The sequence below is a fragment of the Stegodyphus dumicola genome, chromosome 2 (genome assembly GCF_044657685.1).
Source record: "Stegodyphus dumicola isolate Sdum_Otavi_A_Nest chromosome 2, ASM4465768v1".
NCBI classification, from domain to species: domain Eukaryota; kingdom Metazoa; phylum Arthropoda; class Arachnida; order Araneae; family Eresidae; genus Stegodyphus; species Stegodyphus dumicola.
In genome coordinates, this window is record NC_140769.1 from 275,737,642 (window position 1) to 275,754,199 (window position 16,558).

Genomic DNA, 16,558 nt, shown 5'->3' on the forward strand with positions numbered 1-16,558 from the left:
ACACACACACATTTCCAGAAAAATATCAGGAATAGAACTTGGGGTGAATTAAGTTTTGCAGATGCCATTGGCAGAAAAGACTATTTTTACTGAGAAATTTATCTGGATTGCACGCAATTACTAAGCCCTAATCACATTAAATTCCTTAACTTTCATGCAGCACAATTTTATTTCAACATTTTGTATCAATTTAGACTGTTTTCACAGCAAATACACAAAATTTCCTCATCTTTTTAAATAAAATCTACACCCAGATAGACCACAGGCAGTGGGCAAAATAAATCTATATAAAATCAATTTAAAAATTACAAAAAATTCAGAGATCATAAAGACATACAGTGACCATCTAAAACATTATTAGCCTCTCCTGCACTGTTAGAATGCATTTGCTGAAGAGATATAGATGGCACATGACATGGTAGAATGTTATTTAATGTATGTTAAAAAATGGAAGGGGACTATGGGAAGTCTGTTGATTTAAGTGACTAAGCCAGATTGTGTGTCATCTGTTCCCAAACCTGGTACAATCCTTCCCCAGACACTTACCAAGGACTTGCAGAATCCATGCCACAAAGGCTTGCGGCTATTTTCCATGCCATATTGAAGCAATACTAGTATTGCTTCAACATAAAGGTAGTCATTTGTCTTGATGACCAGTATATACTCACAATTCATATGTTGATTATATACAGAAACATTTTTTATACATAATATAACAACACTTAATATTCTAAAAGCTCCTTTAAATCTCATGGAGGAATGAATGGGAGTTTGCTTACATTACATTTACAAGCTTATTTTAGAAATTAAATTTTACTCAATTCAAAAATACTAATTAAAACATTTACTTGGCAATGTCAGAGCATCAAAGATGAAACTAGCAAGCATAAGAGGCAAAAGTGCTTCTCCTCTTGAAACTAATTTTCCATCTCGCAGCTGTTCGGCTCTTTCTCTTATGATATTCATTTCTTTCTCAAGAAGTGGAAGCCTTTTCAAAAGCAACACAAGATCTTGCTCTTGATTAGCCAATTTTACCTGAAATCAGAATTGGTATTTACATGCTTGAATATTTTCAAGAGAAATTAACAAAAATATTTTTTAATGCTCAATTTTCTTATGAATAAAGCAATTTTATTTTGCAAATAATGTATTACAATTTTTTTTTCAAATGTAAATGCTAAAAATGATTTGTTGTCATACATTTTCACTGCCTATTTTATGCCAGTACTTGAATTTCCAATAAGCAGGAACACAAAGAATGACAATGTCGAATATTATTCATAATAATTATTATTCTTATTAATGTCACTTGTATACTCTAATAATTCAACTACAAATCAATGCATTTATTGTATTTCATACTATGAGATGTATTAAATTGAACTTATGACTGCTTCAACTTTCAAGAACATAAAATGATGCATATACATTGACATGAAATATTTAAAACACAATGCATGTAGAACACTGTTTGCGAATGTCAAAATCTTTTCATTTACATGTAAAAATTTAACCATTTTGTATTAGATCAAATGACATTTCAAAATTATGAAAGTCACACTTAGATTGCTAATTGGAATTTTTAGTGATCGTATTATAAACCTAAAAGTCAGTTGAAGCTTTTCAACATTTCAGATTACAGACATCAAGATTTAGAAACTAAACTCACTTTAGAGTAAATGTTGAATTTTTTTAATCTCTAGTATCTCTGCATTACTTAATTTCTTGCTTACTTCAACCAGCAAGAAAAAAATATAGGTAAATTATAACTGATTAATTGACTAACTAGTTGTAAACTTCATTATGTAAGTTTCAATCATCAACATATGCACCAATCATTATGTAAGTTTCCTCACAATTTTATAATTTAAGAAAACTTATGAAACATCCATACTGACATCCAAAACTATATTAGAATCAAATAATTTTTCATGCAATATTAATATTTCAATAAGCAAAACATTTTAGAAAAGCAATGTCAAGTTGCATGATATACATAGTGTTGTAAATACCCATAAACATTTAAATCCTTTTATTGCATTGTTGCAATATTGTGTATCAGGACTAAAGAGAAGGGCTAGCTCATAGAGCGGTTCCCCCTGAAACAGGCAGTGAGGAGTGATGACGTAGCAATGATGGCACTGAGCGCGGAGATGGAATTGACAACATAGAAATTAGCGTTTTAAATTTGAAGAATAAGCGTTTAAAATGAGCTGTGTGTGAAAGATAGCTATAATTTGGAAAAGACAATGTTACTGCAGTATGCATTTTACACTGAACATTAAAAAATTTAATAGTACTTACTCAATTTTAAAATAATAGATAAAATGCGCTACTCTTAGCATAAAGTTCCTTTTTATTATTTGCAGGGATTTTTTTTTTTTTTCTTTAAATGCCTGTTTGTTTCTAATCATTTCTTTATCTGCATGTTAACTAAGAGAACTGTACTACTGCAATCTAAGTTTGAGTTTCAGCCTAATTGTAAATTTTACATTAGCATATTTTTCTCCCGATTCATTATAATAACATATATTTTTTTTTTTTTTAAATAATTTTGTAACTTAGGCTTACATCAATATTTCATTTAAATAAATACATGTAAGATTGTTATCTTAATTTAGACAAAACAATTTTATTCATAGTACCTAAAATAATTATTTAATTTTTCAAAAGTGGGGGTTAAGGGGTCAGGTCTTCTTATGCCAATTACTTTAATATTATACTTTATAAATATTTTATCTAGAATGCTAAGCTAGCACAAAATCGAATCAATAATAACAGAGGATACAATAAAAATAACTGTAACAATAACTTAACAGAATTAGTTCTCATTTGAAATATGCTTTACGCTATTAACTTCTAAAATGCAATCTAGAAATATTTCAAATCAAAACATATTATATATACTTACTTTTTGTCTCTCGTTTCCCTTGACCATTAAATAATTTGGTTTTAGTTTGTGACACAATTTAATTCTCTTTAATAATATAAACATTTAAAACAGTTCCATCTTCTAAAACAAATCCTTTATGTAAAAAGTGGTTTCTCAGTAATTTGAGCCCACCAGAGGCCGAGCGGTAAAGTCGCTGAACACTGGTAGTTCGGTCCGAGGTTCGAATCCCGCGAACGGGCTGGCTGCATGGGCGTTTTCGTGGTTTTCCCCATGTGTAACGTGTATACGAGCCAGTTTCCCTTAGAAAGTCCTCCACGAAGGCATCCCTCCCCTTAGGCAGATAGCCCTAGTGTGCTTTGTCATAATTAAATACACCAACACTCAGTAATTTGAGGCAGTGCGCTAAATCTGCAAAAATCCATATTTTTTTCGTTTGGAATACTGGATTTGGAAAATGAGAACTATTAATCGAAATCTGTAACTCTTTCCACAAAGTAGTAGATCCTCTTAAATCAGACACTATTGCTTTCACTTCTACTCTAGATGATTGAATATGTCTTATGAGTGAAAAAAGAAGTTCTTTCTTCATTGGAGTGTTAAAATCAAAAAATATTGGTTGTTTCCACTGCGAAATGAGACCTCTGATTAAAACAAACTGCACTTTTTGAAAAGGACCGATTTTGGTCCAGTTTAGAATCTATGTGCATTTCGTCGAAACTGAGAACGCATATTTTTTCTACAGAATTCAAATATTGGCATCTTTCTTTCATTTGCTAGTGCTAGGTAAAGGAATTCCCATTTTTTCTTTCCAAAAATCGTAGCTTTTAGATGATAGAGCTCTTATGACAATGCAACGTGAAATATCTTCACTAGTCCACCGGATTTTTTCCTTCTTTTCTAGCAATGCGTTAATCTGTGTCTTTGTAAAAATATGCTTTAGACGTTTTTCCAAATTCTCCGATCTGTTCTGTTTTTTCCTAAATTTCGCTGTTTGGAATTTTAATTTCTGAATTTCCGATACAAATTTCTTTCTAAATGTCGTCCACCTTCTTTGTCGCTGAGCAAACATTCTAAAATCTTTCTTTTCTCTATTTTTCAATATTTTATTACAATTTTCTAAGGATATTATTTTGTTCTTCAAATTATCAATACATTCTTGTTTATCTTTACACTTAGGGCACTCAGGGATATTGTCACATAGGGCATTGTCACTTGTGAGTTTTATTTCGAAATCATTCACATTTGATTTATTATTGTCAGCTTCAATTTTGTTCTCGGCCTCAAAATAAATTTTCTTTGGGCTTAATTCGTGTAGTCTTTCAAAAGCACTCTGCATTAGTTTTTTCAAATGTCTCCGATTTCTTGGTGTTATTTTGTTTACTGCACACGATAAATTTACTTTCGGCACAGCATTCCATTTCAACAGTTTCTTTTGCGGCAATCCAAGCAAGCGATTTCTCATGTCATCTTCATAATCACTGCACAGAAAATGTTTGCTGCAAATTCTTGCTTTTTTCACATTAATAGAATCCTGTCTTCGACATTTATGTATCCATTCTTTCGTCAAAAGCAAATTGTCCTTGGGGAAAGCATGAAATACAATATCTCTTCCTTTCGTATTTCTATAAGTGTTACGGCACGTTGCTACAGCACAAGAAGCCATATTTCATAAAGGATACTTTAAATATAGAATTTAAAAGGAAAACTGACTAAAACTATATATACACAAATTATTTTAAATATTTGCATTATTAGAAAACAAATATGTATGATTAAAATTAATTTGGGATATGCGATCTCCAGAAAAGGGGGGACTCGCGTCGGGGAGGAGTCAAACAAAGGAATGACCTAGCCCTTCTATTTATCCCTGATTGTGTATTTATTCATTTAGTTATTTGTTTTGTATTTGTAGCCACATGTTTTTATACAAATGTTTGTTTTTCCTTTTTTCATTTCTTACATGTATTGGGAAGTTTCCTAAACTTCCCAAAACTCATACTACATCAGACACAGACCTTGTTATTGATTCTGAAAATTCATCAGTTATTGTTAATCAGCTGTCAGATTCAGTGTTAAGTTGGCTATCTGCTATTGAGAGTTTACAGTGTAAGTGATTTTGGTAATTGATGATATTTTTTGTGGGCTAATGAGGAATTGCTTACTATCCACATTCTCCTTCAGCTATTTGTAGCTTTTATTATGCTGTGTGTACTTAATTTTTTAAATAAATTGTTAATTTCTTGCTGTTTAACTGAAGTGAACATTTAGAGCATTTAGAATATTAGAACATTTAGTACACACGCACATATATCTATAAAAATATGAAAGCAAACTTTTAATTCACAATAGCCCCTTTTATTCTTCATTTTAATTTGGGTATTTCCCTCTCTGACCTAAAAATAATAACTGCTTTTAATATATCAATCTAAACTGCATCATTTTCAAATTAATTCATAAGATCTTGCATGACTCTGCAATGAAGATATGTTTTAGACAATCAGTGGATAAGATATCAATCGGGGGGGACCTCTTGACACTCTCTAGGTTTTCTTCTGAATGCATTGCTATTTTCCACTTGCTTGCTTCCATATAACACACAGCAGCTCATTTCTCTGTATCATTCATTACCTTGGGATGTAAACTCCCAAAGATTGAGTGCAAACTGACCTCATACTGATGTGTAACTTGTATATGTGTTTAAACAATTGTTATCTTTTAAATGCATTGCTTTTTTCTGCTTGTTTGCTTTCAACTAACGCACAGTAGCTCACTTCTCTGTATCACTCATTGTCTTGGAATGTAAACTCCCAAAGACTGGGTGCAGACTGCCCCCATACTGATGTGTAACTCAAATATGTGTCTGAAAAATTAAGTTATCTTTTAAATGAATTGCTTTTTCCTGCTTGCTTCTATCTAATACATAGTGTCTCATTTTCTTTATCATCCACTGTCTTGAGATTTAAACTTCCAAAAAATAAGATAGGTCGTAGATTGCACCCATGATAATGTGTGAATCAAAATATGCATCTCAAGAATTAAAGAAAACCTGGGTTAGTGTCAAAATGTTTTGGTTTCTTATTCACTAATTGGCTACATCATATCTGCACTGCAGTGTTATGTAAGACTGCATGATGTGGATAAATTTGAAATGACAATGTTTAGATTGCTATATTAAGAGCAATTACTATTTCTAACAAAGGGCACAGGGCAAATACCCAAATAAAAATAAAGAGTAAAAGAGGCTACTGCAAAATAAAATTAAAAATTTGCTTTCATATTATTTTACATATATATCAGCTACAGCATTTATCTTGATTATGACTGATCTGATTGTAAACAGAACTATAATCAATTGTAGCTATCCTAAAATTTTTATAGATTATAACTGTGGCAATAACTGTTCAGTTATTTTTCATTCTGCATATTATCAATAGATTAGTAGCTTAAAGTTCTTTATGTTTTCTTGTGGGTGTATAAGTTAATTTTTGCATTATGTAGACATTTACTACGTACTTACATGCTTTCAAACAACAAATCTGAAACACTAGTATGCATTCTTTAATCTGAATGCAGTGTTTTCTGTAAATTAGAAACATGCTAAATTCTTATATATTATTCCACAGACATTCTAATTAAAGCAGTTACAACTTATCTGCTTCGGAAATGTGTTGCCCATTAGGTTCACCCTCTGTTTTTCTCTGGTTAACATACTATTTAATACCTGCATAATTATTAAGCATTATATTATTACAATATTTAAGTCTACATTATTATTAAGCACCTCACACCATGAATAGACACATTATTAAGTTTTATAAAGATTTAAATTATTTAGAAGCATGTTTATTGCTTTAAAATCATTCATTCTTTTAATCAGTAGCAGAATGATGAAATTTGGAAGATAAATTAAAGATCTTATGATAAGCTGAATGGTAACAACCTGAGAATTCACTATATGCAAAGATGTATGGAAGATGAATTAAATGTGTTTTGTTTTGCATAGCAACCACACTTGCCAGGAGTTGCTACTACATTCTTTCTATTCCTATCCTTGTTCAGCTTCAAACAGAATAAAACTGTTATTGTAATATTATTATTAGCATTGTGCACAGTAAAATTTAAAAAAAAAAAAAAAAAAAAAAAAAACTGTAAGCTATTCCAACGGAAGGTAATAATTAATAATTAAGCCTAAGGATAATATATATACTTTTTTTTTCAATATTATATAGTCAAAATTAAAATAGCATTGTTAAGAATTTATAAAATGGACATAGGCCCTTTTTTTTTTTTCTATTAAAGCATAGCTTTTAATATGACAGAGCTACCTTAGAAGATACATAAAAACATAGACTACTCAAAAGACATACAAACCTCTAAGGCTTTAGTTGATGCAGGAGGGCGTATCATTTCTAACCCAAAGAGTCCTACACGAAAGGCAAGATGGTGATGTTCAGGATTTTCTCCAAGTACTGAGCATAGAAATGCTACTTTAGCTAAAGTAGCTGATGCCAGTAAGCTGACATGGTGGCTGGCTGGGTTAAAACGGCGAACCTTTTTACCTCGACAGGCAGGAGGTGGCACTTCCACAGTTAAATTAGGAGGACTAGCAAGCAATTCCTCTGCCAAACGAATAGCAAGCATGCATGCTTCATGCGAGTGACCATGGGCATGAAGAGCTTCAGCTCGTGCAAATAAAACCTACATAAATAAGAAACAGAATGTGAGTTTAGGGATGCAAAGAATGTTACAGAATGCATACAAATATAGCATTTCTTCACAAAAATATTTATTGAATGAAAAATATGGTACTTGTATATTAACGCAATCATCTTAGTGTAATCTGGTGATTTTTTACAGATGAAAAGATAAAAATTATTTATTGGGTTGCAAGTTGGTGTTTTCGTGACTTTTTTTAAAAAAAAATTCCCAAACTATCGATATCATAAAACAACACACATTATCAAGATATGAAAAAAAAAAAAAAAAAAACCCTTCAAATACAAATTTAATTATTAAATAATGATTATGTGATGCACTAAAAAAGTCTTAAAAAAAACATCATTACATCGCATAAACCTCAACAACACCAGCTAACTACACAACACATCTCCTCGTTGTTTAATTTAGAGATTTAAATTCAGTATTCCTGCTGGGACTTGACTAGTTCCTTCTATCACCAGCAAATTCCAAAAGTGCCTATTTTAAAATTAAGTCATGATTTGTTTATGATTGTCAAGGTCATGGTTTTACATCATGGTTAGTGTGTAAAAAAAAAAAAAAAAAAGAAAAGAAAAGAAAAAAAGAAAACATCGGAACTTGGAATAGAACAAAAAGAAAACTTATATGAAAATGGCATCATTGTTTGACTGAAGAATTGTCATGAGTATGCTTGTCAGAAATTGGCAACTTCTCAAGTCATTCTGGCATCATGTTAAGTGCAAAAAATATTGATTTATTAATGTATATACCAAAAGCTTTTAGCTTGAATGCCTCCAATCTAAAAAAATTAAATGATTATTTTGTACTGAGACACCTAACACATAGTTTGAGAAACATCTTTAATTAATTACAATATTAGTGATGTTAATAAAAAATCAGTTGCATATGTTATATAAATATGCATTTGTTAAATATATTACAATTTACATCAATTAAATATATTATTAAAAAAAGGGCAAAAATTATTAAGATTCAAGCTTTTGGCTCATCTAGCTTAGCTAATTAAAGTGACCTCTCTATACAGCAATCAACAATATTTTATTTAAAATTTCCTATAAAATATATTTAGAATCTAGAAGTAAGAGCTTTCAGAATGAAACTCTTAAATGTTTTTTTTTTTTTAAATACATTTAAAAAGTACTTGCAGATAACCATAGTTATGCTACCTATGCATATCATTGGTTGCATCCATTAATGCATACATAAAGTTACAGATGTCTGAAAATTCTAAAACTATTTCAGCTTTGATCATGGCAAGGTTTTATGATTTAATTTTTTTTTATGCAGCCTAACAGATGAAAAGTTTATAAGATAGGGGGCCAACATTTCAGAGTTACAGGCAAAGTTTGAATTCCCTCATACAAGCTTCCTCAAGAATATATCTTGAATGCAAGAATAATAAATATCATGCACAATAACAAAATGCTTGCAAGAAGATTTTATACGAACATGACAAGAATCATTTCATGAGACTAGAGTACAGTGCTGCCTTAAATTAAACCACAATTCAACGCTGCAGTTTCAATAAACATTAAAGATTGAAGAATATTACTTTCAATACACTATGTGGACATCAGGAGGCAACAGCTAGTCAGGCTACCTCAGATAAAAACATGACACAGAGCTATACAGCTCACCTTGGCTCGGTAATCTGGACACTACACATCTAATGACTAAGAAATGATCAGTCGCATTTCCAGTTGTTCCGAGCTGATAAAAAAGATCTGAATGTGGAAAACATAAAACCATGAACCCATGGATACCACATGCTCAAGAGTACAGTATACAAAGTACTAATGCTAAATAATATTCTAGTATATCTAAAAATGTGTCAAAATAAGCAACACATACACATCCTTTCTAGTGAGTTACACCAGCTCATATCCTGCATTCATTTTGATCTGCCCAAGCTTTTCATATAGGGCAATGCACAGCCACACAAACCTACAGATGCCAAATCATAGTTACAGAAATACTTATTTGAATTTGGTATCTTACTAGAGTCATTGAAGTCACCATATCTTAACGTAAACAAATACATTTAGGATGCCATACAACATACTGCAGAATATAGAAATCCTACATGAATCACTTTGCAGGAAGTGCGATTCTCATTGCTTACAGAATACTGCTGCATACTCACAGACACTTTTTCTGCTGTCCTATGCTCCCATGAAGATTCTATTAATTATTAGGCTAAATGTGTTTTTTTTGGGGGGAGGAGAGAAGGGAATGAAATGTATATGAATCATTTGATATAAAAATATACAGTGCTTAAAACACAGCCACTACATAATTGTAAATAAAAAGTTACAATAATACAACATTGTTGCGTGCGTACGGGTTCGTTACGAAATGAATTCACAAGTCCGATGAAAAATGAACAAAAATTTATTATTATCACAACAAAAATGCTTAAACCTTCTCAAATTATCATGCAGTATTACAATACCTCACGGTAGTAATCTTTTAACTACTCAAATGTCCAATAGAACGTAATTCAAAACAGGTAAAGAAAGCTAATCCGCGAATTCGCTACAATCAACAAGAGCAGTTTTCTAAACAACAACAAACTAAGCAACTACCACAAACTGAGATGTTTTCCTCTTTTTATAAGATTTTAAAATCACGCGCTAGAATTTTCCAGCACTTTCTCGAAATCAAAAAGAGATATTTATTTATTTAACGCACGCGCTCTTGTATTTTTAATTTTTCCGGCTTAGCTTTCTTTTAATATTCGTCACGCGCTGCCATTTAATATAAATAAAACCATTTAATTTATAATTGAACTAACATTAGCTTTTTAAATACCAAATTCGTAACACTGCCCCCTTCCCAAGGACTGCACGTCCCGGGCAGTACAATCCCTGGACAGGAAGCTAAACTTACAACTGTGGCATAAATGCAACTGAGGCATAAACATTACATTACAATATCAAACAATATAAACAATAAATGCAATAACTAACTTAAACAAATCAAATGCTATCAAATACTAAATACAAAACAAATACTAAATACAAAACAAATACTAAATACAAATCAAATACTAAATGCAAATCAAATACTAAATACAAATCAAATACTAAATGCAAATCAAATACTAAATACACATTTATAAACAAAAAGGACCATGGTCTGATACTATTTACAATTATTTACATTACGTACTATGGCCATAGTAATGAGCTAACCTGTCATAATGAACGACTTTAGGTTTAGAGTTCGAAGACTTACGAATCCAAACCACGACGTCATTCAGTCTTTTTAGGACTGTATACGGGCCATCCCAAGGTGACTGTAATTTCGGACAAAGTCCTTTCCGTCGAGTCGGATTCCACAACCACACCTTGTCTCCTTCGTGGAACTGATGTTCAGTAGCTCTTGTGTCGTAGCGGGTCTTCATCTTCTCCGTCGCCAAGTTGACTCGCTCTCGTGCAATGTTGTGCATCACTTCAAACCGGGCCTGGAGATCTTGAATATATTCCTCAGACGATGAAGGAGCATCCGGACGGCGGCCAAACAATAGATCACAAGGCAGACGAAGGTCACGACCGAAGAGCACCTGTGATGGAGAATAGCCGGTAGTCTCGTGGACAGCACTGCGGTAAGCCAGTAAAAAGAGTGGTAATTTCTTGTCCCAGTCCTGTTGGTTTCTGGAAACCACTAATGAGAGGTTATTAAGGATGGTTCGATTGAACCTCTTTACCATGCCGTCCGACTGGGGATGCAATGGCGTCGTTTGAGTTTTGTCAATGCCGAGTAGTTTGCATAGTTCTTTGATTACTGCCGAGGCAAATGTTGTTGTTCCCTGATAGGAATGTAACTGAAGAGGCACTCCAAACCTGGAAATCCAGTGCTGTATCATTACCTCAGTTACTGTGACAGCCTCTTGATCAGGAATAGGATAAGCTTCAGGCCACTTGGTGAAGTAATCAATGACAACGAGTATGTATTTGTTGCCATCAGCAGTTCGTGGCAGAGGTCCCAGGATGTCAAAGGCGATACGTTCAAAAGGCGCCCCTACGTTGTAACGTTGCAGCTTGCCTCGGCTGCGTCTCCTCGGTCCTTTCCGACCTGCACAGGCATCGCAAGATCGGCACCACTTTTGCACGTCATCCTTTGCATTATTCCAGTAAAAGCGCTCACGGACTCTCTGCAAGGTCTTCATTATTCCAAAGTGACCTCCAGTAGGGGTGCTATGTAACTCTTTAAGGACATCAGGAATGCGGGATCTTGGAAGTATAAGTTGCCATCGGAACGTCTTCCCATCATCCGATTCGAATTTCCGGTATAAGACGCCGTTTCGAATGTGAAGTGAATCCCAGAGTGCCCAATATTGTTTGGTTATAGGACTACAGATAAAAATGTCCTGCCCAGGTAGGTTTTCTGTTTGATGACTCCATTAAATCAATTATGGGTTTAATGTCGTGGTCTTCCAGCTGGTCTTTCCTGACTTCATCATCACTCCACGGTTCTCGATCAGCCAATGTTGATGTTGTAATTTGTCTTGCGACCGGAGTCAGCAGCTCGTATTTCGCTTCCACCCTGGAACAATATCGGCAGCTTTCTTGGCAAAGTCTTCTAGACAGGGCGTCGGCGTTTCCGTGTGATGATCCCTTACGATGACGGATAGTGATGTCATATTCTTGGAGTCTCTGTATCCACCTGGCTATTTGATCCTCAGGATTCTTGAAATTTAAAAGCCAGGTCAATGATGCATGATCGGTGCGGAGCAGGAATTTTCTGCCGTATAGATAGTGATGGAACTCTTCTACAGCTTTGACTATGGCGAGCAACTCTTTCCTGGTGACACAATAATTCCTCTCCGGTTTAGACAGGCACTTGCTCCAGTATGCCACTACACATTCTTGGCCGTCTATTTCTTGGGACAAAACAGCACCAACACTTTCATTACTCGCGTCGGTGTCGAGAATAAATGGTCGGTCAAGCTGAGGATACGTCAGGATTGGAGCAAATGTTAAAGTCTCCTTTAAGTTGTTAAATGCATCCTCGCATTCTTTTGTCCACAAGAACTTCTGGTTGCTCTCTGTCAGCTTGTGTAGGGGTCTTGCGATGGAAGAAAAGTCCTTCATGAATTTCCTATAGTAGGTGCAAAGCCCTAGGAAGCTTCTCAGCTGATGGACATTTTCGGGACGTTTCCAGGATTTAACGGCTGATACCTTTTCAGGATCCGTGCGCACACCTTCTGCAGAGATGACATGTCCCAGGTAAGTCACTTCCTTTCAGAACAATTTACATTTAGTGGGACTCAGCTTCAGATTGGCTTCTTTCAGTTTCTGAAGCACCTTCCTAAGATTTTCTAAATGTTCTTCAAAACTCTTTCCGACGATGATGATGTCGTCCAGGTATATGAGGCAGGCTTCGTAGGAAAGGCCTTTCAAAACAGTTTCCATAAGACGTTCGAATGTTGCCGGCGCATTACACAGTCCAAACGGCATCACCTTGAATTGCCAAAGCCCTTGTCCCGTAGTAAATGCCGTCTTTTCTCGGTCTTCAGGCTGTATTTCTACCTGCCAATACCCACTCTTAAAATCAAGTGTTGAGAACCACTTGCTTCCAGAAAGAGTGTCTAGAATGTCGTCAATTCTAGGAAGAGGGTAACTGTCTTTCTTCGTAACCTCATTCAACTGGCGATAGTCGACGCAAAATCTTGTTGAGCCGTCTTTCTTTCTGACTAGGACGACGGGAGATGCCCATGGACTTACTGAAGGCTCGATGACATCGCTTTCTTCCATATCTTTTAACAGTGTTCGCACCTCTTCCTGTTTAGCAAACGGTAGACGTCTTGGATGTTGCTTGATCGGGGGATGATCGCCGGTATCTATTCTATGTTGTGTCAAACTAGTTCGACCCACGTCAGAAGATGAGCGGGAGAAAACAACTTGAAGATCTTTAATGACGCGATCGACAGCATTCCTCTCTTTATCGTTTAATTGCGCATTCTGCAATAACTCCGATGTAATTCTCTGTGAGGACATGGATTCTTGGATGTTACTCTTTCTTTCAACCTTGGTTACTGGAGTACATGCTGCAACCACTTCACCTTTCTTAATAATTCTCCCCTTCTCAGTTACATTGGCGACTCTCACCGGGATAACCGTTCTGGATAGGTCGACGAGTGTTGAGGCTACTAGTACTCCTTTTGGGCTATTACAGTTATTAGGATATTCTATGATGCCGTAGCGGAAATTTCTGTTTTCGGCTATGGATCCAGGAAGTAAATTTCTGTTCTTGCCGGTATTGTGATATTGTCTTGTGCTATGATTTTATGGACAGATTTAACTTCATCATTGACTCCAAATAACGCTATGTCCTCAGATGTAGAATGCAATTCGTTATTTATAAGTCTAAAAAAAAATTGTATTTCCTTAGAAAGTCCAATCCGAGTATACAAGAATCAGTGATCTCTGCTACATATGCCGTGTGATGGTAAGCGGCACTTTCAAAGGTGATGTTAGCATTTACTTTTCCATCGATGTTGATCTTCTCACCGGACACAGTCTGTAGGGTAACGCAGGTCGGCGTCCAGATAAGTTTGCTTCCCAGTTGTTGAGCCAAATCTTTTCGGATGATGGTAACGTTGGCTCCTGTATCTATTGTCATATTGCAGGGAACTCCATTAATATCTCCTATTATGAAAAGTCCATTACTGCCGCCTCTCACTGCAGAAATCTGAAGCGCTTTAAACTGGGGCTTTTCATGATCTGGCAACCTCCGCCCCACGAGATGGCCACTAATTAGTTTCCCTGCTGTTTGTTAGGAGCGGTCTTAGCATCCGTAACCTGGGGTGTTCTGCAGTTTCGTCGTATGTGTCCTTCAGCACCGCAGTTCCAGCACTTTACGGTCGGTTTCTTGTCACCAATATTCTGTCTCAAGGCGTTCAGTTGTCTAGTTAAATCGTCTAGACGAGCAGTGACTTGATCCCCTGGCTCCTGAACTTGAGCAGCTCTGACTGGATGGCGGTCTCGATGGGTGGCTTGCTGGGCTGCCTCAAATTTCATGGCATACACTAAAGCGCTTTTCAGATCTTTAACATCCGCCATTCGCAGTGCTTTCTGTATTTCAGGGTCCCGGATGCCATCGATGAAATATTGCAGGGACAGGATTTCCCTTGTTTCTGTCGGGCACTCCGAAAAGGCGTGATGTGACAGCCTTTCAACATCCGTGGCGAGCTCCTGAAGCGTTTCGGTGAGCTTCTGTTGACGAGATTTTAATTGGAGCCTGCTGTAGTCTTTTAAACATTTCTCGCTGAAGCACAGCTCCAAAGCGCCGGATAGAGCTTCGAAATCTAGCCTTTGATTTTCGGGAAGCGTCTGCAGGATATCCGCTGCATCTGCTCTCAGAGAAGCGGCGAGATGACAGGCCTTAGCTTGGGAATCCCATCCATTCGCATCCGCAACGATAGAAAATTGTGTCCTATACACCTGCCAGGAGGTCTTCCCATCATATGTAGATAGTTTCAGAACGGAACGAGTAGGCATCGATAAAAATTTGAAACCTTCAGAATTGTTTCCTACCGTCGCTATGCACTTCTTTAGGCTGTCAACTTCTTTGGTGATGGCAGCAGAAACCCTATCATCAATTTGTTGTTCGGCGGCAGAAACTCTTTCTTCAATTTGTTGTTGGAAGGCTGAAACTCTTCCTTCGACTCGTTGCTCCACAGCCGACACTCTATCTTCTATTTCATCTTTGACAGAAGAAACCTTTTCTTCAATTTGCCCGACTTTATTTTCGACAGCTCCTATTCTGTCTTCCATAGCCTCAAATTTATTTTCTATTACGCAGGTTATTTCTCTTTTCATTTCGTCTTGACCTGCCTCAATCTTTTCTTGTACAGCTTTTATGTCTTCTTTAAAAGTTACTTGACCAGCTTCCAACTTTTCGTGAACGGCTTCCATTTCCTTTTTAACGGATCTCATCTCTCCTTTAACGGAATCTTGGCCCAATTTCATTTCTTCCTTAAATGCAGCAAAGGCTGATATCAGCTGTCTTAACTGCTCTTCCATCGCTCTTGTGATTGGCATTCAAACCCCACTCCTGACACCAAAAATTGTTGCGTGCGTACGGGTTCGTTACGAAATGAATGCACAAGTCTGATGAAAAATGAACAAAATATTTTTATCATCACAACAAAAATGCTTAAACCTTCTCAAATTATCATGCAGTATTACAATATCTCACGGTAGTAATCTTTTAACTACTCAAATGTCCAATAGAACGTAATTCAAAACAGCTAAAGAAAGCTAATCCGTGAATTCGCTACAATCAACAAGAGCAGTTTTCTAAACAACAACAAACTAAGCAACTACCACAAACTGAGATGTTTTTCTTATTTTATAAGATTTTAAAATCACGCGCTAGAATTTTCCAGCACTTTCTCGAAATCAAAAAGAGATATTTATTTATTTAACACACGCGCTCTTGTATTTTTAATTTTTCCAACTTAGCTTTCTTTTAATATTCGTCACGCGCTGCACTGCGCGAGAAATAAAATCATTTAATTTATAATTGAACTAACATTAGCTTTTTAAATACGAAATTTGTAACAATATAATAATATTTGGAAATGTAGCACTGTTTGGTGATTTTTCCAATATTTCAAAGCATTATTTTCCAAGTCTCCAAATTTCAAAGCATTATTTTCCAAGTCTCCAAATGATTATCAGAATGAAAACATAAAATAATAAATGAACAGAACACATGCAAATTTTAATTTGAATCCATTTATTTACACAAGAGTTTCATTTACTTATACAGTACAAAGTTCGTAATCCGGACGTCCATTATCCGGAATGATCTATAATCCGGACCCCAAAGCCACAAACTTACGCATGCACGTTTAATGCGCACATCCGCTACGCAAGCACGTAAAGCATTTACCCATACACGCTTCCGATAGTGAAAAAAGTGACAGAGAGCTTA

General features: G+C 35.3%; 1 protein-coding gene across 3 annotated transcripts in view; it reads right to left on the reverse strand.

Annotated features, from left to right (window-relative positions):
* The window catches only part of Dora (zinc finger SWIM domain-containing dorado), a 159,700-nt gene that overhangs the window by 46,747 nt on the left and 96,395 nt on the right, over positions 1-16,558 (reverse strand). For all 3 annotated transcript variants that reach the window (XM_035358942.2, XM_035358941.2, XM_035358940.2), the window contains 2 exons: positions 7,265-7,591; positions 849-1,035 (listed from right to left, as the gene is read on the reverse strand). In XM_035358942.2, coding sequence (XP_035214833.1) covers positions 849-1,035; positions 7,265-7,591 — 514 coding nt within the window. The remainder of the gene's footprint in view (positions 1-848; positions 1,036-7,264; positions 7,592-16,558) is intronic.